General features: G+C 46.4%; 1 protein-coding gene across 1 annotated transcript; it reads right to left on the bottom strand.

The window, feature by feature from the left end:
• Positions 1-1,067: 1,067 nt before the first annotated feature.
• EMILIN3 (elastin microfibril interfacer 3) lies at positions 1,068-24,632 on the bottom strand. The gene is made up of 4 exons (XM_083745959.1): positions 24,114-24,632; positions 13,049-13,171; positions 6,098-6,345; positions 1,068-4,387 (listed from the first exon to the last, which is right to left on the bottom strand). The coding sequence occupies exons 1-4, from the start codon at positions 24,311-24,313 to the stop codon at positions 2,493-2,495; spliced, it is 2,466 nt and encodes an 821-aa protein (XP_083602085.1). The 5' UTR covers positions 24,314-24,632; the 3' UTR covers positions 1,068-2,492.
• Between the last annotated feature and the right edge of the window lie 241 nt (positions 24,633-24,873).

Below are 24,873 nucleotides of genomic sequence, written 5' to 3'. Positions count from 1 at the left end.
TGGATTGAAACATGACAGGGTGTATATGAAATCTTCCCATGGATAAACTGCTTCACCATCTGAGATGGCAAGTTATTTCAGTAGAGCTTTTATTTCTCCATCTCTCAACATGCAAGAACCCCAAGCCGAGGTTCTGAGGAGGTTGGGATAGATATAAGAAAGCACTTTGTGAAATGAGTCAATTGAAGAGTCCATCGTCGCAGCATTCAGTGATGGCCACTGGCTTATAGAACTTTTGAATAAAGGGGGAGGTTAGAAAAACAAAAACAAATGATGCTTCCCTTACTAGAAGCATGATGCCTCTGGATGCTGGGGGAAATTTGTGAGCTTCCTATGATACAATTGAAAACAGAATACTGGGCAGGAACTGGGTTGGAGAAGCTCTCGTCCTGCTCCTTTCCCTTGGAAAACTCACTTTTTAGATTTAAATTGGAACAAACAACAATCCCTGGATTGCCATTGCCATTTGTTCCATTTCAGCACTAATTATCGGGTTTCCCCAGCGAAAGTCAGCTGGGCAAAATGGAGGTGTGGCTAAACCCTCAGTTCCTTGAATGAGAATGGAATTTTCATCAATGGAATTCATTTCAAAGTAGACATGTTTACCACCTAGCTGCCATGCTTGAGGGTAGAGGTTATGAAATAGAATGGGTAGCATTAGGAACCCTCTGAATGCTTAATGCTTTGTCTAAAGAAATACTGACATCTTTAAAACAAAAAAACAAAAACCTTTGCAGTTGAGATGGTGACAAATGAATAGCTTCACTTGAACATACTCCAGATCCAGTAAGAGATCCTCATCCCCCCCCCCCTCATGCCACTCACATACTGGGCTAGATGAATGATCATTGATCATTTCAAGGACATTCTCCTTTTGGTACAGGGAGCTCAAGTTAAAGCAGGTTGGACCTGGCAAGCTGGTGAAATGAATCCAAATGATGGAGGCCCATCACAATGTGCTGCTACTTATATGACCACCTGCTAGAAGTTGACTTTCTTGCCCATCCCATAAGGGGAACATAAGAAACTGCCTTAATACTGCATCAGATGTGCGTGCAATGATTCACAGTGCTTCTAGAGCACTGGGGGCTGCATCCAGTGCTAGTCATATGCAGAGTAGACTCACAAGAATGAATGGACCTGACTAACACATTCATTAATTTCAGTGGGGCTAATCTGAGTAGAACTTAGTTGGATACAACCGTAGGACTGCCATTGTGTGTTCAAGAGTGTCCCTGAAGAGGAACTTTGTTCAAAACAGGTTGGTCTTTTATCTTTTGACCTGCATGTCTCCCTCCTTCCTTCTCTACAAAGGCAGGAAGTGACAGCATAGTGTTCCTACAGCACCATATAGAGAAGTTCATGTGCTTCCTTCTGCTAGTCTCTAGGGTTACAGGAAGCCACCTAAGGGCCAGACTTGATGGTACATTAGCTTCGTATTTGTGTTCTTCAGTGCAGGTTTAATGCAATGATTTAGCACAATCCCTAGGATCAGTGCCTTCGTGTGGGAGTGGGAAGGTATTAATCCTTTGTCTTCCAGTTAGGATCGAGTTTCCCATGTCAGCAGTTTGCTCCCCTTTTGCTTCAAGGGGAGAGCATTTCCCCATTGCAGATTAGCTGGGGGATCAGGCAGAACTATGGCCTCCCCCAGGGACTGAATCCAGATCAGGTGTCCTATGCATTTATGGACACAGATATGGAGCTACCTTGGTGGTGCATTCAGGTGGTGCATTCAGCCTGCCCCCCGCTTCTTTCATACAAAGCGCATTCTGCACCCACAGTGCTTGAGAACAACAACTGTCAGAAAACTGTCCTGAAATTTGTAGCAATGAGTGCAATGGAGGAGAAGATAGTGAATATAGGGCGTTCTCTTCCTGGATGCACCCATACAATACCTGTTGATTTCTGAACTGAGTGTTCCTTATGCTTGTATCAATCAATGCTGCCATGAAGAATTCCAGTCCAGGTTTTGTACACATGTATAATACGGAAGTGGGGGGAAGTCTTAGCTAAAACCAAAGTGTTTCTCATAGCTGGCAGTATTGCTTAGAATGGTCCCTGAACCAGACCTTTGCATCGAGTAGATAGATATAATGGCCAAGAACCGATTTTCTTTGCCCCAGCTCTTAAATAGCAGGTTTTTCATTATTCCCAAAGCAAATAATCCTATAGATAGGTCTGTCTCCTCTCCAGTTTCTTCCTGAACTGAACCACATATTGGAAATGTAACCCAATGTGACCCCTTCTATGGGAAGGCACTTTGCTACATACATACAGCTGCTAAATTATCCACAGAGAATACAGTAATGGCAAATGTACAGCTTAAACTGTAGCGGGAAAATGTCGTTCTTCCAGGGGCAGAATGAGAGATGGGATTATAGCAGCTTTTAAGATTTAGTAACCTCCCCACCCCGCAAAAATAAAACAAATCCTGGTATCATCACATTGGAGTCTGCATGATATAAGTTAGTTGTACTTTGGGTTTGACATAGCTAATGCTGGTTGCCTTGCAGCTTGGTTTCTAAGAGGCTGATGTCTTCAGCTAGTTCCGTGACTTTTGCCTGGCAGTCCAACAAGTTATCTTTGAGTACAGTTATTTCCTGAGAGTGGGCAGCTAAGGTTGCGTTCATATGGTCCATGTAGCCCCACATACTTCCTGCATTATTTTCCAGCTCACTTTTGATGTGGTCCAGGCTTCCCATTACCATGCCCAGTCTGCCACACATGTCCTCCACCTGGGCCACACGGTCATCAAACTGGAGCACTTCCTTCTGCAGGCCATGAGCCACACTCTTGCAGTTGCTCAAATCACCGATGATTCTGGACTTGAGCCTTTCAAGGTCTCCTTTTAGGTTGAGGACTCGCTTGTTGCTGAACAGAAGCTGGGAGCCTTGGTTGTTGATCTTCTCTTGAATGGAGTGGACCTCGTCTTCTATCTTGCGCTCGCGCTCGTCCAGAGAGGAGTTGACGTGGAGCACCGTGTCCGAGTACTGAGAAACAGAATCCTTCAGCCCAGTTAAGGACTTGCTCATGGTGTTCAGGTTGATCTTCAACAGAGTGATCTCACCTTGCAAGGACTCAGCTGCTTCCTCTTCAATCCGCCTCTGGATTTCCAGGATAGTAGCATTAAGTTTCCGAAGCAGGTCAGAGTTGCTGTCCATTCTGAGCAGTAAATCCTGGTTCTTGCTTTGGCAGTCCTCAATTTCTGTGCGAAAAATCTCTACGTCTTTGGAGGTGGCCATGCAACCCAATGAGCATGTGCTTTCTAAGGTAGTCAGCCGACTCTGGAGTACTTCCAACTTCTCATCTGTTCCCTTTCTTATGATAGCAAGCTCCCCTTCCAAGAATGGCATTACAGCCCCATCTATCGCCACTGTGGAGCTGACATTGTTCACATCTCCTACAATAGTTATAAATCTCTCCTCCAAGGTTCGCATTTTGTCCTCAAACAATGTCCTTGTGCCATCCAGCTCTGACCCCAACAGACCTCTCATGTTGTCCTCTACACTGGAGCAACAACTTCCCATTTCCCTCTCTGTAAAATTCAGCCTGGCTTCAAAGTCCTCAAAGCGCCCTTCAACTATGTTCCCCAAGGTAACAGTGGAAAGTTCATTGTCCAACCTGGAGTGTAGATTCTTCTGAGACTCAGAAATACTGTGCAAGCCCTTCTCTAGGATATCCATCCGCTTGGTGAGGTAGTTTAAGTTGCTACAGCAGCTTTCCACAACCGTCAGCCCTTGGATCTGGGTTTCCAGCTGGGAGATCTCCTTCTTGATTTCCAGTTCTTTTCCATCCAGGGTCTGCTGAAGACGGAGATTGGCAGCTTTCTCTTCCTCACATTGTTGCTGGACTTCCTTGATCCGGTAATCGCATGTGCTCTGAATGTTCACCAGCTTCTTCTCAAAGCCATCCAGCAGCTCCACCCGCAAATTGCTAAGCCTGCTGTCCACATATTCTTCTAGCATATCAATGGAGGTGAGAGGAGAAGGCCGGGCTGACTCCAGCAAGTGTTTGATCTGTCCATCGTGGTCCAGCACCATGCCATGCACCTCGTCCAGCAAGTTAGTCTTGGTTTTCAGTGAATCACTCATCTCAGTCACTTTGCTTAGGATCTCACCCACTGGTGGATAAGGGGAGAGGTCTGCTTTGTCTGCGGCATCCACAATCCCATCAGGAATGACTCCAAACCCCATGGTTGAATCAGGCACACTTGGGCTGTTCATCAGCGATCCAATCATCTTACTGGTGTCCTCCTGGATGGCAAGCCGCAAATGGTCCCCCAGGCCATTCACCATGTTGTGTAGGGTGTCATAGGACTGTGAGAGACGTCTGATTTCATCCTCTAGCCGATCTAGTCGGTCTCCAAACAAACTAGGCATCTTTCGACCTATAAACAAGAAGAAGCAAACCTCAGTTATAATCAGGGGCACAATTTCCCTATCCGAGGGCATGTTCAAGTGGCGGCTGCCTAGACTTTCCAGTTCATCACAAATGAAGAAAGTTACTTACAAAATGCTTATAAACCTACTGGAATCAAGCTGGACCCACACTTAGTGTGTAAAGCACATGTATGGACAGCTCTGCTGGATCACGTCAGTGGCCAACAAGACGCTTGTGGGAAACCTGCAAGCAGCAGCTGAGCACAAGAGCACTCTCCCTCCTGCAGTTTCCAGAAATTCAGAAGCGTCACTGCCTCCAGCCATGGAGGCAACCCATAGCTATCATAGCTAGTAGCAAGTTTTGCACATCATCCACACAGTGTTGTCCTCCTCAAATGCTGGAATGTGTCCTTGAACTGCAATCCTGCTTGCCTGGATGGAGGATAAAGGTAATCTGACTTCTCCATTTGAAATGTAGCCTACTGCACCACCTCCATCAATATGCTCACTGTCTCCAGTCACCCAGCCCATCATTGGAATTTAGCCCCAGTAAGGTTATTATTGAATTCATCATGCGAAAGGCTGGGCTGGATGAATCCCTAGCCGGAATTAAGATTGCCGGAAGAAATATCAACAACCTCAGATATGCAGATGACACAACCTTGATGGCAGAAAGTGAGGAGGAATTAAAGAACCTTTTAATGAGGGTGAAAGAGGAGAGCGCAAAACATGGTCTGAAGCTCAACATCAAAAAAAGAAGATCATGGCCACTGGTCCCATCACCTCCTGGCAAATAGAAGGGGAAGAAATGGAGGTAGTGAGAGATTTTACTTTCTTGGGCTCAATGATCACTGCAGATGGTGACAGCAGCCATGAAATTAAAAGACGCCTGCTTCTTGGGAGAAGGGCAATGACAGGCCTAGACAGCATCTTGAGAAGTAGAGACATCACCTTGCCAACAAAGGTTCGTATAGTTAAAGCTATGGTTTTCCCAGTAGTGATGTATGGAAGTGAGAGCTGGACCATAAAGAAGGCTGATCGCCGAAGAATTGATGCTTTTGAATTATGGTGCTGGAGGAGACTCTTGAGAGTCCCATGGACTGCAAGAAGATCAAACCTCTCCATACTGAAGGAAATCAACCCTGAGTGCTCACTGGAAGGACAGATTGTGAAGCTGAGGCTCCAGTACTTTGGCCACCTCATGAGAAGAGAAGACTCCCTGGAGAAGACCCTGATGTTGGGAAAGATGGAGGGCACAAGGAGAAGGGGACGGCAGAGGACGAGATGGTTGGATAGTGTTTTCGAGGTTACCAGCATGAGTTTGACCAAACTGCGGAAGGCAGTGGAGGACAGAGGTGCCTGGCGTTCTCTGGTCCATGGGGTCACGAAGAGTTGGACATGACTAAACGACTAAACAACAACAAGGTTATTATTGAGGCAATATGAACCTTGGCCCTCAATCATCCCCTGCAGCATGGCTTTTTTCAGGCAGCTTTCAAGTGGGTGCAATTGCCATTCTAAGAGAGCAAGAGAGGTGTTCATGGTGAGTTCCAACACCTCTTCTTCTAGAAAAACAGCATTGCCCTGCAGGGAGCTTCTTGATGGGTGAGAAGTGATCTTTATCTGCATCTTTAGCCCATGAGCTTCCTGCGTCATACATGCCATTGGATTCTGTGAATGGAACTCAACAGACAATCCTAAATGAAGCCATGACTCACCATAGTGGTTCTTTTTTGGTCCTGGAAATGAGTCCGCATGAATTTTGGGGTGAGGGGGAACTCTAGGACCTGGGAACATCTTCTGAGTAGGAGGCAACTTAGGACTGGGGTGCTGGGGAAGAAGCCCTGGCTGGTCAGTGGGACTGTCGTGACATCCTTCTCCCATGAGGCCTGGGCAGCACCTCCACACAATCTCAGTCACTGTCTTGTAGCCAATCTTGTACCTGGGTCTGAAGAATGTGCGGTACCTGAAGGAAAGAAGGCAGAGCAAGATTAGGAGCTGTACCTCTGTGTCCCAGCTTCCATAATGTGTAGGTCAAGAAAATCTTGGCAGCACTCACGCAGCATTTGCATCAGGGATAGGTAACACATGCATAAAGTGTGCACACCTGGTAATTTATATGTATAGAGCAAATTTATAAATAATTACAGTAATTTGTATAGGAAGATGATATCTCTGCTCACATGGAAGCATCAGATAAGTCTGCTGGATCAAATCAATGGCCCAGCATTATATTATGGGAAATTGTTTGTATATTAGGAGAAATTTAAACTAAAAGGCTGGTGAATTTTCAGGAGGGCATTTTTTTAAAAAAGAAAAAAATGCAACCTGATGTGGAAATGTGGAGGACTGATTTTAAGGATGGAGAAATGCGAAACTGAGATAAACTGAAACTGATGGATGCACTCACCCCTATCTATTTCTGTTCTCTTCTCAAACCCTCTATGATTCTCTGCGGCGGAAATATATCTGCCTCTCCACCCCAAGCCGCCCATGATATTAAATCTTAAAAGTGCTGTCTTTTAGCACTAGAGGGCAGCAGCTGCCCAGCAGTTGTGTGTCCTGCCTGTACTATCACTCTTCTGATCCTTTGCCCAGGGAATATGGTAATGATAATCTTTTGCATTTATAGTGGAGAATCTCAAGACACTCTAAGAGGTAGTACTTAATCATCTGGGATTCATAAACCAGAGGTTGGGGAAAGCAGCTTAAAGAGAAATATGTAATCCCCAGATAAAAAGATATGCAGGTACATAGATATGTCTTTAAATGCAGGGATTGTGTGTGCATGTGTGTTTAATATTTTATTGATTTTGAATGATTGATTTTGTCCTCTGAACTCAATTGCACAGCTACATAGGTGCATGTAGCTTACACATAAAGCCCAACACATTTTACACTGCTTAGGGAAAGAAATGTGATCTACAAAGGCAGAATGAATTTTTATTATTTCGGTCACAGACCAGTTCCAGCCCACATACAATATCAAGGAAGTCATAAAACACGATAGGGATACATTTGAAATTGCAATTAGGTATAACAGGGACAATACAGATATAGCAAGAGTTAAAAAATATATAAATTAAAACTTAGTCACTAACATATAACCTAAAATTATCATTTAAGGCCTTAATCATTATGATAACACAGCTTGTTCCCTAAGCTTTATGGCAATCGCACAGAATTTGACTACCCTTAACGTGATCTCAGGATCCTTGTCCTCTACCAGGGATTTTAGATATTGAAGTTCGGATTCATTTGGAGATTTACAAAGGCAGAAATGACACTTAGTCCAATATGAAAAACCCCACTGAGCTCAGGCATCAAGCAACATTAATCAGCACTCCAGAGCCATTTTGGTATTTAAGTTGCACTGATTATTCAAAAGCTGCAGGCCAGCTTTCAAGGGCCAATCTAACGACCAGAACTTAAAATCTGCAGCAGCAGCAAATAAATGAGTTAGGGTTGTTTGGGGTTTTAGTTCCTACTCACGTACACATTTTAATAAAATAAAATAAAATAAAATGAAGTATTTTAAAATGCAGTGGGCTTCCACAATCATGTACTATAGTGGACATTACAGTGAAAGCATCCAAGCACATCGCCTGATGAGTGTAATAACAAGTGATGAGCTTTGTCTTTGAAACAGCTATCACTGATCAAAGCAGAGCTTTTCATCTCATGTAACATGACTTCAAAACACTGTCATATTTTCCTGCGAAGGCAGCTCATGCGCTCAGCTGCCAGACCTTGAGTGATAGATCACCAGGTGTCATGACACTGCCAGAGACATCCTAAGCTGAGAAGCCCCACTGCTTTGTGTTACCTGCCAATAAATCAGTTTAGGATCACCACATTTATGATTTATATTCATGTGAGAATCGGCCCTTGAAGATGCATAGATTGTAACATTTGTGGACCTGTGTATGCATATTGCATATATACTGAAGGACTGGTTCTCCCGACCAAAAAGTGCTTGTGATATATGATTGGAACCGATTATATCTGGTTCTGATATGCCAAGGACACATGGAAGTGCCACCAATCTCAGAAGTTTTTTAGGGGGGTTGCAGCCTGAGCAGCCTGTTATCTGTGGAAGCCCCTAAACTGTGGAATTTCCTCCTCACAGATGTCCATCTGGTACCTTCATTATGCAGTTTTTGCTGTCAGCTGAACATGCACCTGTTTATTCAGCCCTTTGACCCCAAGATGCATATTTTCAGGACCAACACTCTGTTGTTCTGCTTGCAAATTGTTTTAGCCGATTTTGATATTGTATCCTTACGTTGTTCTAACCTGCCCTGGAACCTTGAGGTGCGAAGGGCAGGTAAGAAATCTAAAATAATAATAATAATATGAGTTGATCCAATTGGTTCCAGGTTGGACACAAAAGGAATCAGCTATGCGGTTCCTTGACAAGATGCCTCGAGCCAGATTATGCCGCGCTCCTTGTTGTCACACATGCATATTTCATGCTATTAAGCTAATTTTTTACATATCTGTAAGGCTAATGGTAATCCTCTAGAAAATGCTGTGGATTAGGTTGGATGTAGCCCTGATCGGATGCACAACATTTCATTCTTTTCAGGAATTAAGTGGTGCTGGTTCATGATGGAAATATGACCACTTTGTCACACACTCATAGGCATCACGGCTTGGCTTAACCCACTACATTTCAGTGCTGATTTTGTCACAAGAATTACTGCCCCGCCCCACCCCCATCTGATGACTTTAAAAGGGGATTATTAGACCAATTTGTGGGAGGGGTGGGATAAGGCTATTAATGGCCACAAGTCATCCAGAATCAGAGGCACCAAACCACTGTCTGAAGACAAGTCACTGGAGAACATATGAGAAAGTGCTGTTGGACCCATGTCCTGCTTTTCGGTTTCCCTACAGTGGAACCTTGGTTCCTGAACTTAATCCATTCCGGGAGTCTGTTCGATTCCTGAAACAGTTTGGGAACTAAGGCACACTTCTGATTGGCTGCAGCAGCTTCCTGCAGCCAATCAGAAGCTGCGGAAGCCGGGTGTTTGGCTTCCAAAGAACATTTGAAAACCAGAACAACTACTTCTGTTTTTTGGGAGCCAGAACGTTCGAGGTTCCGCTGTATTTTTAAAAAATTAGTTTTATTTATTAAATTTGGATACCGCCCTATACCCGTAGATCTCAGGGCAGTTCACAACATAAAATCACAACATAAAAAACAGAAAATAAATAATAAAAACAAAAAGACAACCCAAGAGACTCCTGTTCCACAGCACATTTAGAAGGGTATCAGATGTCAATCAGCCCAAGGTCTGGTTAAAGAGGAACATTTTCGCCTGGTGCACTAAGGTGTATACTGAAGGCACCAGCTGAACCTCCCTGGGGAGAGCATTCCACCAATGGGGAGCCACTGCAGCAAAAGCCTGGTCTTGTGTTGCTGCCTTCCAGACCTCTTGCGGAAGACGCATATGAAGAAAGCCCCCAGGTAATGATCTCAGGGTCCAGGTAGATTCATGTGGAGAGAGGTGGTCCTTGAGGTATTGCAGTCCTGAGCTGTTTAATGCTTTATAGGTCAAAACCAGCACTTTGAATTGGGCCTGGAAACTAACTGGCAGCCAGTGCAGTTGGGCCAGGACCGGTGTAATATGCTCAAACCATCTTGCACCAGTGAGCAACCTGGTTCTACACTAGCTGAAGTTTCTGAACTGTCTTCAGAGGCAGCCCTACACATAGGCATCTGTTGTCAAACAGGTTTGTTGGCTTAATAGACAGCCCTTCCACCTGATCCAGCAGGGCCCTTCTTATGTAATGTTCCTATGATAACTGTTTGCGGTGATGTGCTTAGGACTGGATGAGTCGTTGTTATTTTTCCGGTGAGCCACTGGACATTGGAAGAGGCTCCTTCTCTGGCAGCCCTCTTTTGGGAAGCTGCCACAGAACTCCAAGCTGTACCAGAACCTGCCGTAAATGTCTGTTTGTTCTCTCTGTCATTGATTGAGATGAGTGGGATTGGAGAATGCAGGCCTTTACAGATTATGGCTCCCTGCAGAAGCCTCCAAGTTACAGCGGTAGTTTAAAAAAGAAAACAACTCTGGTGAGCATAAACCCATTTGGAAATCTTGCTGAGTCCAGAGAAAGCTGCCTAGCTGAGCCACTGTCAACAACAACATTGGCGCGAGCCATCGGCTTGGCTCTCTGCAGACATCTGGGCCACTGCCCACCTCTCTCTCTTTCTCTTGGCAGGGAGTCAGGCTTGTAAAGAGAGCAGAACCTTTTTGCGGGTTAAAGGGGGAAGGCAGTTGGCATAGAGGTGCCTCGGCCGTGCCATGTTGCCCTTAAGTGCTGCTTTCACTTAGAAAGGAGGCTGCTTCTTTTCAGGAAAAAAATGTCCTCTCAAAGTGCAAAAAACTCCACTCCACATGTCAGCAACAGGAAGTATTTATTGCAGCTGGATAAACAGTTACCAGTGGCCCTGGTGGCTGGAAAAAGCTACATCTCTTTCTCACTCTTCCAAGCTATGTAGAAAGTTCAACTGGCAGGACTCGCTTGGTTCGAAAAAACATCCTTTTAAAAAATACCCTGTGCTTGTTATGAAAGGGTGGAGATGGTGGTGCCATGGTAGTAGGACTTTGGGACAGGAGCCCAGGGTCCCACTCAGGAGAATGAGCAAGAGGGCTCAAATGCAGCAAGGCTGGCTTGAAGTAAATGAACACGTTCCCTTTTAGAGAGACTCACTTCTCTGTAAGACTCCAGAGTCTAAAATTACCTAACTGGCCAGGGTAGAAAGACTGCCATTTCCTTCTTCAGTGGGTTAATTAATTGGATGTATTGTAGACAAACTTCTAACCCCCAAAGTTGGGATATAAATAACAGTAATAATAATAATAGCCAAATGGTTAGGAAGCATGCCATATTTACATATAACTGCCCAACCAGAGGTGGTACAGATGGGCAACTAGAAGTGTTTAACTTGTCTTGGATCTGCTTTTCTCAATCAACTCCCTCCATCTTTAACACAGTCAGGCAGAAACTATCTTGTCCCAAACTCTCCTTAAGAAAAAAAAGGTAAAGGACCCCTGACAGTTAAGTCCAGTCAGGAACAACTCTGGGGTTGCGGCGCTCATCTCACTTTACTGGCCGAGGAGCCGACGTTTGTCCACAGACAGTTTTTCCAGGTCATGTGGCCAGCATGACTAAGCCACTTTTGGCAAAACCAGAAACACCATTTACCTTCCCGCCGGAGTGGTACCTACGTATTTATCTACTTGCACCTTGACATGCTTTTGAACTCCTAGGTTGGCAGGAGCTGGGACAGAGCAACGGGAGCTCACCCTGTCATGGGGATTTGAACTGCCAACCTTCCGATCGGCAAGCCCTAGGCTCAGTGGTTTAGACCACAGTGCCACCCACATCCCACAAACGCTCCCTAGACACTTTGAAAGCCATTTGGAGCTTGGTAAGTCTCTATCAGAGCTTTGCATGTTTTACCCCTATCCTCAGTCTTGCTAATGAAATGCATCTGTTAGAAGCCTGGCCTTAAACAAATTTGCTTGGAAGTAAGTCCCACCAAGTTCCAAGGGACTTATTCCCAAGCAAGTGTGTATAGGATTGCAGCCTTAAATATGCAGTACTGAGTTGATACATTCACATTCATAGCTCTGTTGCCATTCCTTTGTCTAAAAATATAGAATCGAGAAGTGCCTTTCTACATACGGAAGACATTGCCTGCTCAATGAAGGACTGTATTCCACCTGGTCATAAAAATGGTGACGTTAACTCCTAAGATGTTCTCCTAACTGTCTTTTCTCCTGCGCAGGCAGAAGCACAAGAACTGCTATTGAACCCACCTCTGATAGCACTGCATGAACTCTCTTGTGCAAGTGTTTGTGGAATGGTGCTGACGGCTATTTTCCTTCCACTCACAGTGCTTTGGACCTACTCCACAGCATGCGAAGGATTTATGCTATATCTGGGTGAACTTCCAAGAAATACACGGTCATGCTGAGCTGTTTTTGGACTCTTGGCTAGCATGGGCCTTTTGCTGGAAACAGGCAAGCATAAGAACCCTTCCAATTTTTAAGCTTGCGCTATACAAGAACACTTCTGTCACTTAAATATATGACATGGGAAATCAAAACTCCCAATGGGAGCATGGGAAGCTGCTGCCTGGTTTGCCCTAAATAAAGCATCACATACCACAAGCAGCAAGTGTCAGCTGTCTGTCTCTGTTCAATGGTTTTCCATTGCAAGCTCTAAAGTCACTCAATCAATCTTGTCAACCACAATGAGAATGGCGCATAGGCAGTTCTTAAGCACTGAATGATGAGAATTCCACTCCCAAGGTCCCCCAAGTCCACCCTTAGCAATTAGTTTACTAGATTTAACTTCTGTGACATCATAGCAGCTAAGCCAATGGTGCCTAGAAAGGTTACATGTGGCACATTTGCTCAACAGGGCCCCCCTGTGGCAGCAAAGAAAGCAATGGCCAGACAGGCAGAGAAATAAGGGGAGGAGATTTGATAGGAAAATGGAAAAAATATGTTCATCTGCTGCTACTTATTATGACGTTTAATCCACAGGCGTTGCTATGGAGGCAACCGCTTCCTCTAACCATGTCAGAAGATGCTAATAGTCCTCTGTAGTCCCCACAGTGCTACAACTGCAACCCAACATTTACTTACAGGACTTTCCCAGGACACTTGGGTCCCCAGCTGCACTTGTGATATTCGGCTTTCACGTAGCTCTCTGCTCCATCCTGAAGGGTGCAAGTTACATTTCTCTGCATCACATACGCACAGTAGCTCCTGCATTTGAAACAAAGCAAGATTCGGTCAAACATCTGGTTGCTGGATCTGGTTCCCAAACCCCTTCCAAAAACTCCAGGCCAGGCATTGCCTGCAATTGCCCACTTATTTGCCGGGTGATCTCTCCAGCTAAAGGGTTCTCTGGGAATAACCAGTTCACTGATGCCATACCACTGACCCAAAGAAAGGGAAGAGAATGGGTGCTATTCAACTAAGTTTTACTCAGAGAGGACCAACTGAAATCAATGAGCATGACTAAATTAGGTCCAATAATTTTTTGTCTACAGACTTAGCTGACTACCGCACCACGGAAAAAAGAAATAATGTTTGTTCTTGTTAGTTGATGAGTTGCATTGAAAGTCACACCCAGCTGCAGAAGCATGGGGCTAAATCATCTTTTGGTTTTTTATGGTTCTATGCTTAAGCAATCAAAGGCAGGCTAGATTCTGCATGAAAGGTCACAGTGAGGGAAGACTGCAGGTGTATAGTGCTGGACAGATGGAGACTTGAGACAGTATTTCAAACCAGCGTTCTTGGATGCAAACAGAAAACATATGGGATATGATGAGAAATTCAGGATGTGGTGAGTAAAAGATGGCAATACTGCAAAGGAGGATTAAGGACACAGGGCTGTAGCAGATGGTACCATGAGAGGAGAAAGAATTCAGGGATCAAGGGAAAAGATAGGGATAGTAGGTCCCTGTGACATGGCAGATGGGAAGAGCTGAAGCTCAGGATGCTGAGAGTGGAGATATTATTCAGAGGAAGGTGTAAGATCTCACTGGAAATGTCAAATGTAGTACCGGTAGTTTTGTTTCTAGTAGGCAATGATGTAAGAATAAGGGACAGGTCTCCTGTTTGAGATCTCATCATTTGAAAGGAAATGCTAATACAGTCCTTATCAGACCTGATACATAGTGCATCTGACACCTGAGGATTTGAAATACAGGAAATCTGAAATGTGAGGGTTTGACATACAATGTTATCTTCTGAAATCCATTGCAATCCTGGTTAGGAATATTGGAGCAACCGCTGTAACAATTTGCCAGTGGAATGCCATGTGTTTGCAATTTGATAATAACGAAACTCAGTTTAAAAAGAAAAAAAGGAAAGGAAAATTGGCATGCATAGCAAAGGACAAGGGGAAAAAATCCTGAACATCTCTTCGGCATTAGAAAGTGCTGCAAATCTTTAGTGGATTTATTGGGGAATACTGAGTGCGGGAAGTTAGCTAAAAGTTTATATATATAAAAAATGCCAGCGGGGTTCATCCACTGTTGCCAAAATAGATGGGCCTTTTATGAGATCCACTAAGGCAGTTCTTACACACTTATACAAACCTGCATCCACCAAATGGAAAAAATATACTCCCAAATCCAAAGTCCACACAATAGATTTGAAGCTTAGAGGTTGAACTCTTAAGATACCCATATAAAATGAGTCTGGGTGAGATTTTCCCCTCCTGACATTTTTTCCAACTCTAGTCCATTTAAAATTGGTCCCAGCATTTCTTACAAAAGCATAAGTTACAGGCTTCACCAAAGAAATGTGGTGGGCTTCATATAACGACACCATTGCAAAGAAAGATGCCCACTATGAGTGGGATAGTGGAGGCTGCTGTACTGGGGACAAAAGGATGCTGATTGAAGACAGGAAAAGAATGGAACAAGGGCACCCCCATCTCCATTAAGAGTCTTACTGTTTAGGGTTTCAGCAAACCGGCTATTCCCTTCTGCAGGATAAACATTGTACAGTGGTACTTCAGGTTACAGACACTTCAGGTTACAGACGTTTCAGGTTACAGACTCCGCTAACCCAGAAATAGTACCTTGGGTTAAGAACTTTGCTTCAGGATGAGAACAGAAATTGTCCTGGTGGTGTGGCGGCAGCGGGAGGCCCCATTAGCTAAAGTGGTACCTCAGGTTAAGAACAGTTTCAGGTTAAGAACAGACCTCCAGAACGAATTAAGTTCTTAACCCGAGGTACCACCGTATTCTGTTCACTCCAATTTTCTGCTTCCTCCCAACCCACAACAGACAACCAACAAACTTGACTGCATTTTCACCATACATTTGGAGCAAATGGCTTCCCCCATAGAATCCAGCAAACCCAAGTGTGTTAACCGTAGCTGTGTTAGGGGTAAACTGCTGTCCCTGGGAATCGTTGGGAGAAGTCATGTGCTTAAAATGTGCTTTAAGCCACTGTGGCTACTCAACATGCTCAGTCCTCATTGAGCTAGTTTGGGGAGAAAGATTTTGCTCCGTGTGTGTGTGGAGAGAGAGAGTTTGGGTTTGGGTTTTCTTAACTCTTGCAAACCTTGGGGTTTCTTAACATTGTCAGTACTGCCTGCTTTCTCCTCGGTGACCTCATTGTGGCTCCATGTCTGTCAGTGCTCACCACCTGAGCTTGCTGTTAGAGGGAGTGATAGAAGAGACAGATGGAATGAACGATCTTCACATCTGCTCACTGCCACAATGAAGGCTCACTTGTGCTTTTTATCTCTCCACAAATCAACTCATTACACTGCAAGTATAAAAGTTTCCAAGGAGAGAGAGGCAGAGAGAGAGGGAGAGAGGGAGAGAGGAAGGAAGGAAGGAAGGAAGGAAGGAAGGAAGGAAGGAAGGAAGAAAGAAAGAAAGAAAGAAAGAAAGAAAGAAAGAAAGAAAGAAAGAAAGAAAGAAAAGGTCAGGCTCTCATGCTGCATATGCTGAGCCTGGACTTTTCATTTTATGTAGTCCAGGCACTTTTCAGCTGAAATAGCACTGGAGGGAGAATGAGAGCGAATGAGCACATGCCTTGAGTGGCTGGGCTCAACAGGTGACAAATAGCTCCAGTCAACTATATAATCTGCAGCCAGGCTCAAAGGGAGCATCTTTGTCTTCCATAGCACCACCCACAGGAAAGATGGGACACTGAGTAAAAGATGACATGATGGGTATGGTTACAGGATGCAGCAGGGCACTTGGGGGCCCTTTTAGCGTGGGTGTGCATACTAGGCATGAATGCCCCAAAAGAAAACACAAATACCATCTGTCGAGAAGGAAGAGTGTGTTGAAGCATTCCACTTCACACAAGGGATGGCTGGAGCTGGGATCACTTGCATTTTAAAGGAGAAAATGCCAAAAAGTGCATGGGCAGCACATGTGCTATTTTTATTTATTTAGTTAGTTATCCCTACAATGTATAAGCTGCCACGTACAGTGTAATAAAAATAAACCAATTTACAATTGCATCCATGTCCAAGTACACTCCAGATGCTGCTGGAAAACAGCTCCCATCACAACCTAGCCAGATGGGCAGGGTATTAATAAAAATTATTATACATTATTATGGCTATTAGCCATGCTGGCTTGAGCTGATAGGAGCTGGAATCCAGTAACTTCTGGGGTGTCCCAGGATCCCCATCCCAGCTGTAGGAAGTAGCCCTTAGCTCTGGCAGGCAGCAGATAAGACCTCATGCGTCCCAGGGTAAAAGAAGACTTTCAGGGAACATAAGAGCAGCCCTGTCTGGTTCAGACTACTGGTCACCAACTGAATTCTTCCCAAAAGCCCCCAAGCAGTGCAGAAAGACAGGAGCCCACCTCCACTATTTCACCCCACTCCAACCAAAATGACTGGTATTATTTGCTAAGAACATAAGGAGAGACTGGCAGATCAGACCAAAGACCCGCCTAGTCTGGCATGCCTAAGAGATGCTCACAAGCAGGACATGAGAAATGGAACCACCCCAAGGCACTTTGCTGCCTGGAACAAAGATATCATACACTCTGTTCCACATACAAAAACGGATCACACTGATCGGGCTGCACCTGAGATCAGCAGGTTAGTTTAAGGGGTGCAGGGTAGGGCAGGGTAGGTGGCATACACAGTCTGCCCTGTCACAAAAATTATATTTTTCAAAATTAAGTGTGTTATAGTACAGTAGCATCCTGCACCAGTTTATGTAGTTTGGCATATAAGTGGTAAGGGTCATGCTGGACTCACTATGATTCCCTCAAAGGTAAAAGAGCAGTGCAGACCCAGGGACTGGTTGGGCACATGATGGTTTGACAGACCAGTCACAGCTGACCCCTATGAAAGCTCCATGTATGCACACACACGCGCATGTGCACACACACACACACACACACAGAACCTATAGTCCACCAAAGCATGTAGACAGGGCTTCATGAACAACATCATGAAAACAAAGGCTCATTGGTCTTGGTCCTGCTCCCACAAAGCACTGGCATGAAGCCCCCACCACTCTTGTTGGCACCCAAGGCAGGGGCGGAGGAAGGGTGTGTGTTGGGTGCAGGCCACCCTGGGTGTCACCGCTGAGGGACAGGGTGACAAAATACTGGGCAGCACTCACCGCAGGGCCTGCAGCACACCTGAGCCATGTGTCTCTCCTGGCCACAGTGGCTTGGGTGTGTGCAGGCTCCATGCTGCCCAAACAGTCTGCCTGCTACCTCTCCCCCAGCTGTAGGGCGGCTGAGTGGGAGGAGGCAGGCAGACTCCAGAGGCCCCACGGTGTGCCCCGCCCTCACCCCACCCCTATGGGCAGCTTGTGCTGCCCCCAGGCGCCCAAGTGGCTTCCTCTGCCGCTGACCCAGCATGCAGTGGGCAGAGGAAGGAGTGTTGGCCCCTGCCCCATGAGGAACCAGGGTGAAGCCCCCGCCACTCCCCCCGCCGCCTGTACCTGATATACTGCCAGGTCAAGACACCATTGCGGTTCAGCCCTCAAACCAGTGCTGGACAATGTATCGCCCAGGCTTACATGCAGACAGTGGGCCTTCAGTGCAGGCTGTTCCTTCCACATGGCTAAGAGTTCATTTCGCTCCCGCTCTTGTAACATGAGATATATAAGTAATTGAACTGAGGAGTGGAGACCAAAGAGTAGGAGAACTCCACACTCCACAATGTTAAGTTCTCAGAGATGCAAAAGGAAGTAGTGGCAACCTTCAGTATGCCAGGGGTCTGGAGCTAAACCAGGCTTGGATGTTATGCTAGGTAAAGCTGGATTTGTTGACCTGTGTAAATTATGCAAATCAAGTCCATTTGCATATATTTGCTTCATAACTTTAAGTTAAGCTTCTTGGCATGCAAGGTATGGCCAGTTTGCCACCTCACATCCTTCTGCACAGCTCCTTGAGGGCTTCTTGGTTTTTCTAAACCCCACAGTAGGAATGCTGAATAAGCACACAACCCCTGATTGTGTTGTATGCTGCACCATGGTGAATCCAGCCCTGGGGTGAATGTACTCTTGTATTCCGTAAAGCATCATGCATGCTGATCGTGTAACAACAAACCACGTAATCAACAGCAGTACACTTGGATATGCTAGGAGACATAGTCCATCAACAAATGGAGGACCACAGGCTCCCTGCCCTGGTTCTATGACCTCAGTGAGTTGCTGTTTGTCAGAGCAGATAATACTGGCATATATAGACCATGGATGTGTAAAACACCTACAAATGTCCAGTCCCCTTGCAACAATATCCTATTCTTCTACCTCAAGAAGTGCTTTGCTCTTTGTCCTCCGTTTGACTAATGAACATCAAATTTCATCCATCTTGGCTCTCCTTTCTCCTTGTTGGTACTGCTACTTTGGCTGTGTATATTACATTGTATAGGAAGGGGAGAGTCGGGTAAGGTGAGCACACAAAGCTCATATCATTCATTGGCCTATCTGGCCATTTTGTCTGCTTTGATGGTTTCTGCAAAGGTCAGCTTCTCCTCAGTTGTGGCTGGGGATAGCCAGCTGTTTCTTTTCTTATAGAAAGTCATGCTTACTTGAAACCATGGACTTAATATTTGCACACTTTGCACACTTACTGCAATGAGACTTACTTCCACAAAAGCATGTTGGGATTGTTGCAGTCTAAGTGTGACACTTTTTGTGGCGAGACACTCTGAGGCTTTAGAAGGTTAGCTGTTACAGCAGGAGACAAGATGTGAGGCTTACCAGCAGACTCGATGTACAGCTGGAAATGGAATATGAACACAAGAATAATATTATGATAGTTGGGTAGGACAGAAGGAGGGCATGGATTCCAGTGGACACCCTCATGCAGTTCCCAGCTGTTACCCATGGCTTACACGCCTACAGTCTGCTCATATCCCATCTATGAGTATATTGTCTGCTGCAGTTTGAAATACAATGTAAACTTCTCAGTGTTGAAAGGATCAGGGAGGAAGTCATGGTGTCGTGGTCCAGGGTCACCAGAGGTTGAAGATGTGTTTCCATATCTGCAGTGCGGTTCCTGTCTCCAGCATCCTAGAGCCATTTAATAAAAATTAATGGGGAGCCTTTTAGCCACGATATGCTCTGGACCTAAGTAGTCAGGAACACTGAAAACACAAGGTGCTTCTGTTTCAAGAGAACGGTGGGCAAGTCCTGTTATGCACAATGGAACTTCAAGGAAAGCACAGCTTAAGTCATTCTGAAAGATATGAGAGCACTCCAAATTATTTGCCCACATATTTGCACAGAAAATAGTAGATCTAGTTGAAAAGCAACACATGGAGATCTGAATCCATTGTTGCAATGCATCCCCAATTATTATTGTTGTATACTTGTAAAATGATGATATGATCAGGGCTACTTCTTTTTCAGCCGGAACTTGCCAGAACTCAGTTCCAGCACCTCTCAGGTGGGCACCATTGCCATTATAAGAGAACAAGGGAGGTGTTCATGGTGAGTTCCAGCACCACTTTTTCTATAAAAATAGCAGTGAGTATAATCTTAGGCTGTATACTCTCAGAAGGGGTGTGGCTGTTGACCGTCATGAATGGACCCTGCATTTCCGAATTTGCCGCTACACCACTGGGAGGAAGTGCGCTCTCAGTGACCACTACTGCAGTCTAGGACAGAGTCAAAATCAGAAGTCTCGGGGTGAAATCCCATTCCTGATCTTATCAAGCCCCAGCAGTGAGGTGGGCCACTCCAAATGCACACTGCCTCTCTCATCCACCCCCCGCCATCCACACATAACAGCCCCCACAACCATTCATCCATTCATGCTCAAGACTTAAGAAAAGCTCTGCTGCATCAGACCTATGTCAGCATCCCATTTCCCACACTGCCCAAGCAGATACTTCCAGGAAACCCACTGCTTCCTCCCCCCCCCCCAACCCTTGCAGTTGCCAGCAGCAACTGGTGTCCATTGACATGCTGCCTCTGCACACGGGTATTCATTGATTAGCCTATCCTCCATGGCTTTCTCTAATCCCCCTTTAAGCTATATAAGCTACCACCATATCTCAGGGCAGGAAATTCCATAAATTAATTCTGTGCAGTTTGCCTAACCTGGTGAATGCCTTGCCATTGGGTGACCCCACATTCTATGTACTATGGGGGAGGGAGGGAGGGAGGGAGGGAGGGAGGGAGAGGAGAGGAAGAGAGGAAGGCAAGAAGCAGCCCTCTTCCAAACCACAATTTCATATCCTTCAAAGAAGTTACTGTCCGGCCTCTTAGGCAAGTCCATACCTCTCAGTCTCCATCCCAGGATGTTCACTGGACATTTAAGGAGGGCAGGGGGTTATCCTCCGACTCCATTTCAGACCCTATTGGTCAGGACTACCAGCACTTCTGCCAAGTTTTCTACACGATGAGCAGCAATTGTTACAAATTATTACATGGATTTACATGCCAGCGATAATGTACAGTGCCTTTTTTGTCTGTAGAAAACCCCGGGTTCAGTTCCTGGCATTGCCAGGTTTCTGTCTGAAACCTGGGAGAAGCACCATGGCAATAATACTGAGCAAATGGACTGATGGTCCAAATCAGCATAAGGCAGCTTTTCTGTGACTACACACCTGGCAGTCTCGGGATGCGATGGGATCTCCTTTGCCAGAGATATTTAAGTAGAAGCTGGATGGCCACCTGTCAGGGATGTTGAGGTTACATCCACACCATACATTTAGAGGACATTTAAAGCACATGACTCCCCCACAAAGATTCATAGGATCTGTAGTCTGTTAAGAGTGCTGCTGGGAATTATAGTTCTATGGAGGGGGAGGTCAAACTACAGCTCCCAAGATTCTTAGTGGGAAGCCATGTGCTTTAAATGTACTGTATGTTGGGGATGTGACCTTTGCACACTGCATCACAGATCCTAAATGATCTGGAGGCTAAATGATCTCCAAAGTTTCTTCCAGGCTGATGATTCTGTGAAACCCCTTTGATTTGATTTGACAGTGTGAGACTGTCCTGTCCAGATATAGATAATGCTGCTGAAGTTACTGTGTGGCATAAAAAGCAACAGCAGCAAATGCTCCCAAAATAAATGACCATTTGCAATTTAATCTTGACTATGTCTACCAGTAGGTTATTAAGCTAGGCTGGAAATCTCTCCCCACTCACTGTTCCTTCTGATTCCACTCAGCCCTGAAAGTGCTCTCAGTTCCCCATTAAATGAGAAACATAATGTTGTACCTCACATAGTTGCAAGGAGGAAAACAACGAAGTTTTGAAGCACTTTCCAGCTTAAAATTGCCACATCAGTGATGAATTGAACTGGTCCTCCATCTATGACTTCACTCAGTTACCCTTATAGTAACTGTAAGGCCAGAATCACCAACCTTTGGGGCACTGCAAACCAGAGAAATAGTTGTGGTTCGAGGACCCGACCACCGCAACGTGAAAAGAAGACACAGGGACACGTGATATAAGGTTAATGGGCTAGAAAAGGCCACAACGTTATTGATTACAGCAATGAAAAGGTATTGGCTTAGGCATTGGATCGCGAAACAAGTGGGTTTATTCACCAGGGGTTCATCACCTGTTGATGCTAATCCAACTATAGGCTCACCCCTGCTGTCACCGAGGGTCGTGCCATGGCCTCCCGCCAAGCAGGCATCGGACAGAATACACGACCGCCAGATTCCTTTAACGGAATACCCCTAAACATTGAAGGCATAGGCGATGGCCACACCTAGCACTTCGACACACCACAGCACATTATTCCAATGCCTAACCTACCCACCAATACCACAAAAGTTGTGACGATTGCTACGAGGTAGGCGAAAAAACCAAAAAGCCTAATGCCAAATGGAAAAACTCCTACCAGGCCCCCATGCAACCGGGGCGACCAACCTAAGGTCCATAGCAAGGCCAATGACCTAAGCCCTAACTCAATGGGAGTGGAGGGTGGGTGACTCGCACAGGACGAGGAAGAGAAATGAGGCCGGGGAGAGGCTGACGCTGCAGCATCAAGGCTGCTGGACATGCCCCCCCCACGGCACCTGGTTGGACGGCCACGGGGGGCGTGAGCGCCAGCCAGGTGAGCTGGAAGCAGGGGGCTATGCCCCCTGCTAGGGGCGGTGTTCGGGCTCCCGCCCACAACCACTCCCCTCTCTTTCAGGGAGGAGAGTCTTTGTGGGTGCCACAGATACACTGAAACCAAGCACAACCGATTCTATTTGTTATGCTATAATGCTGCTTTCATGCCTGATTTCATCAGGAGAGGGAGCGGCAGGAGGGGACCCCATGAGCACCACGTTGGTGACTTCTACTTAAACAATCAATGGGACCTTCCTTCAGGACTAGGGCTGAGTGCACACTATACGTTTAAAGCACATTTGAAACATTTCCCCCTTCCAAGAATTCTGAGCACTGTAAGGGACGCCAGGAAACAAATGCATTCTTCCCTTGGAATTATCTTGTTCCCATATCTAAAAAAGTAAGTCCAATTCAAGGTTTGCTGCTCCCCTGGATTTAACCGCCTGGATCCCCTCCGCCTTTGGCAGAGAGGCCTGATCCCGGCTAAATGCCCCCTCCAACGCGCTCGCTCCTCCTCCAGCACTGTGCAAACTTTGCCTGGCTCCACCCAGCTAGGAGATGAATTCAGACCGAGGAATTCTGAGAAAGAGAGAGGTCCTTAGCCAGTCAGGCAAAAGGTTACGGGGCAGCGCTGGCTGGAGAAACCACCCTTCCCCACCTGCGGCTTGCAGTTAGACGCCAAAGTGCTCGGCCCGGTGTTTTCACAGCGTGCAGACGGAAAATCTCCCAGTGGAAGACAGAGGTGCCTGGCGTTCTCTGGTCCATGGGGTCACGAAGAGTCGGACACGACTAAACGACTAAACAACAACATGTGTGCGAGAGAGGAAGAGAAAAACCATCGGCGATGGATGCCTGGGTGGAAGGGCGCGGTTGAGGAGAGAGAAACCTCTCCTTCAGTCCTGCAATCTGCATCCTTCCTTTTCTTTGCAAAAGAAGCTCTTCTGCGCAGAAAGCAAAGCAAACTCTCCGGAAAAGGGGCACCCTCCCCGCCATTCAATGCAGTATCTCCCCACCGACCCACCCCTTCCCTGAGCATTCCAGAATGCTAAAATCCATATGAATTTTTGGCAGATCCGCTTTTCGTGGAAGGAAGAATGGAAAGGGGCGTGTGAGGGAGAGGGGGAAAGGCAACGCTATATACGCGACTGACCAGAAGAAAAAGGCATTTCGATCGAGTCTTTACACCCAGAGGCAGAAACAAGCAACTTCCATCATTTGTCCCACATCGCTGTGCCTTAAAGTGGGGAGTGGGAGGTCGTATCCAACTAAGTTGGAGCAAAGCTACTGAAATTAATAGGTCTATACTAGTCATGCCCACGATTTTCAGTGGTCTACTCTGAGTAAGGCTAACGTTGGACATACCGCATTATATCTATTTATATAGGCATGCATATGTCTGTTTCTATCTGTCTTTGCGCACATCTGTGCATACACGCCCAGACGTATATCCGTCCAAGGAATTGCCCCGTGGGTGAAACGGCCACAAACCGGGTGCAATTGGCCAGTAATGCCACTGTGCTGGGAACGTCCCTCGGATGAAGAGACCCTCGCCATCCTTTCTCCCCACCCGGGTCTTTTTTGAGAAGAAGAAAAGAGAGAGGAACGGAAGGAAGGAGGGAGAGAGCGCGAGGAAGCTCGGTGAGCCGAAGGAGCGAGGAAATCAGGCGCAGCGCTTACTTGTGCTTCCCCATGGGCTTTCCCGGTGTGAGCTGGGGGCTCGATCCTGAGGTGTAGAGGTTGTATCGGTTGCCGTAAGGGATGGGCACGGGGTGGCGGTAATAGGTCCCTTTGGCATCGGCGAGGCCAAGCAGGGCGCACAGCAGCGAGATGGACGCGCCAGAGAAAGCTCCCGCCGAGAATCGCCTTGCCCTGTTCATGTTCTCCCGGGAGAGCGAGGGAGATGCGCGGCTCCGACGAACTCTTCCCCTTTTCCCCCTCACCGAGGATCCGCCGAAGGAGGTTTGGCTGGAGCCAGTTTGCTCTTCGCTTTCCAAAAAACCTGGAGGAGGGGGGGGGGACCCTTCAAGGGAGAAGATGAGCTGCGCTTTGCTCCTTTACGCAAAGTTCTTCATCCAGTTTTCTAAGGCGCGCGGGGAAAAGATCCTCTCCCCAAACCGAGACTGGCCAAGCGAGGGCGAGGATCTCCGCCCGCTGTTGCAGGAGCTCCGCGCTCGCCAGCCAAGTCTCTCTTTTTGTACCTTTCCTCGCTCTTCGGCTCGCTCTAGTTCAGCCCCGGCTCCCCTCGTACGGCCGGGGAGAAGGAGGCGGGTCCCTCGTTCCCGATTAGCATAATACTCCAGCCGTCTCCTCCTCCAGCCGGCGGGCCTTTGAAATACGCACCCCTACCAATGGGGGGGGGGACGAACCCCCGCAGCGCAGCATCAAACAAATGCCTTCTAAAAAGAGAGAGAGAGGAAGAGGGAAACAAAGGCAGGGA

Source organism: Podarcis gaigeae (genome assembly GCF_964106915.1).
Source record: "Podarcis gaigeae genome assembly, chromosome: 6".
In the NCBI taxonomy this organism is placed as follows: Eukaryota; Metazoa; Chordata; class Lepidosauria; order Squamata; family Lacertidae; genus Podarcis; species Podarcis gaigeae.
Note: the sequence above shows the minus strand (reverse complement) of the source record. Positions and strands in the feature narration are given on the sequence as shown.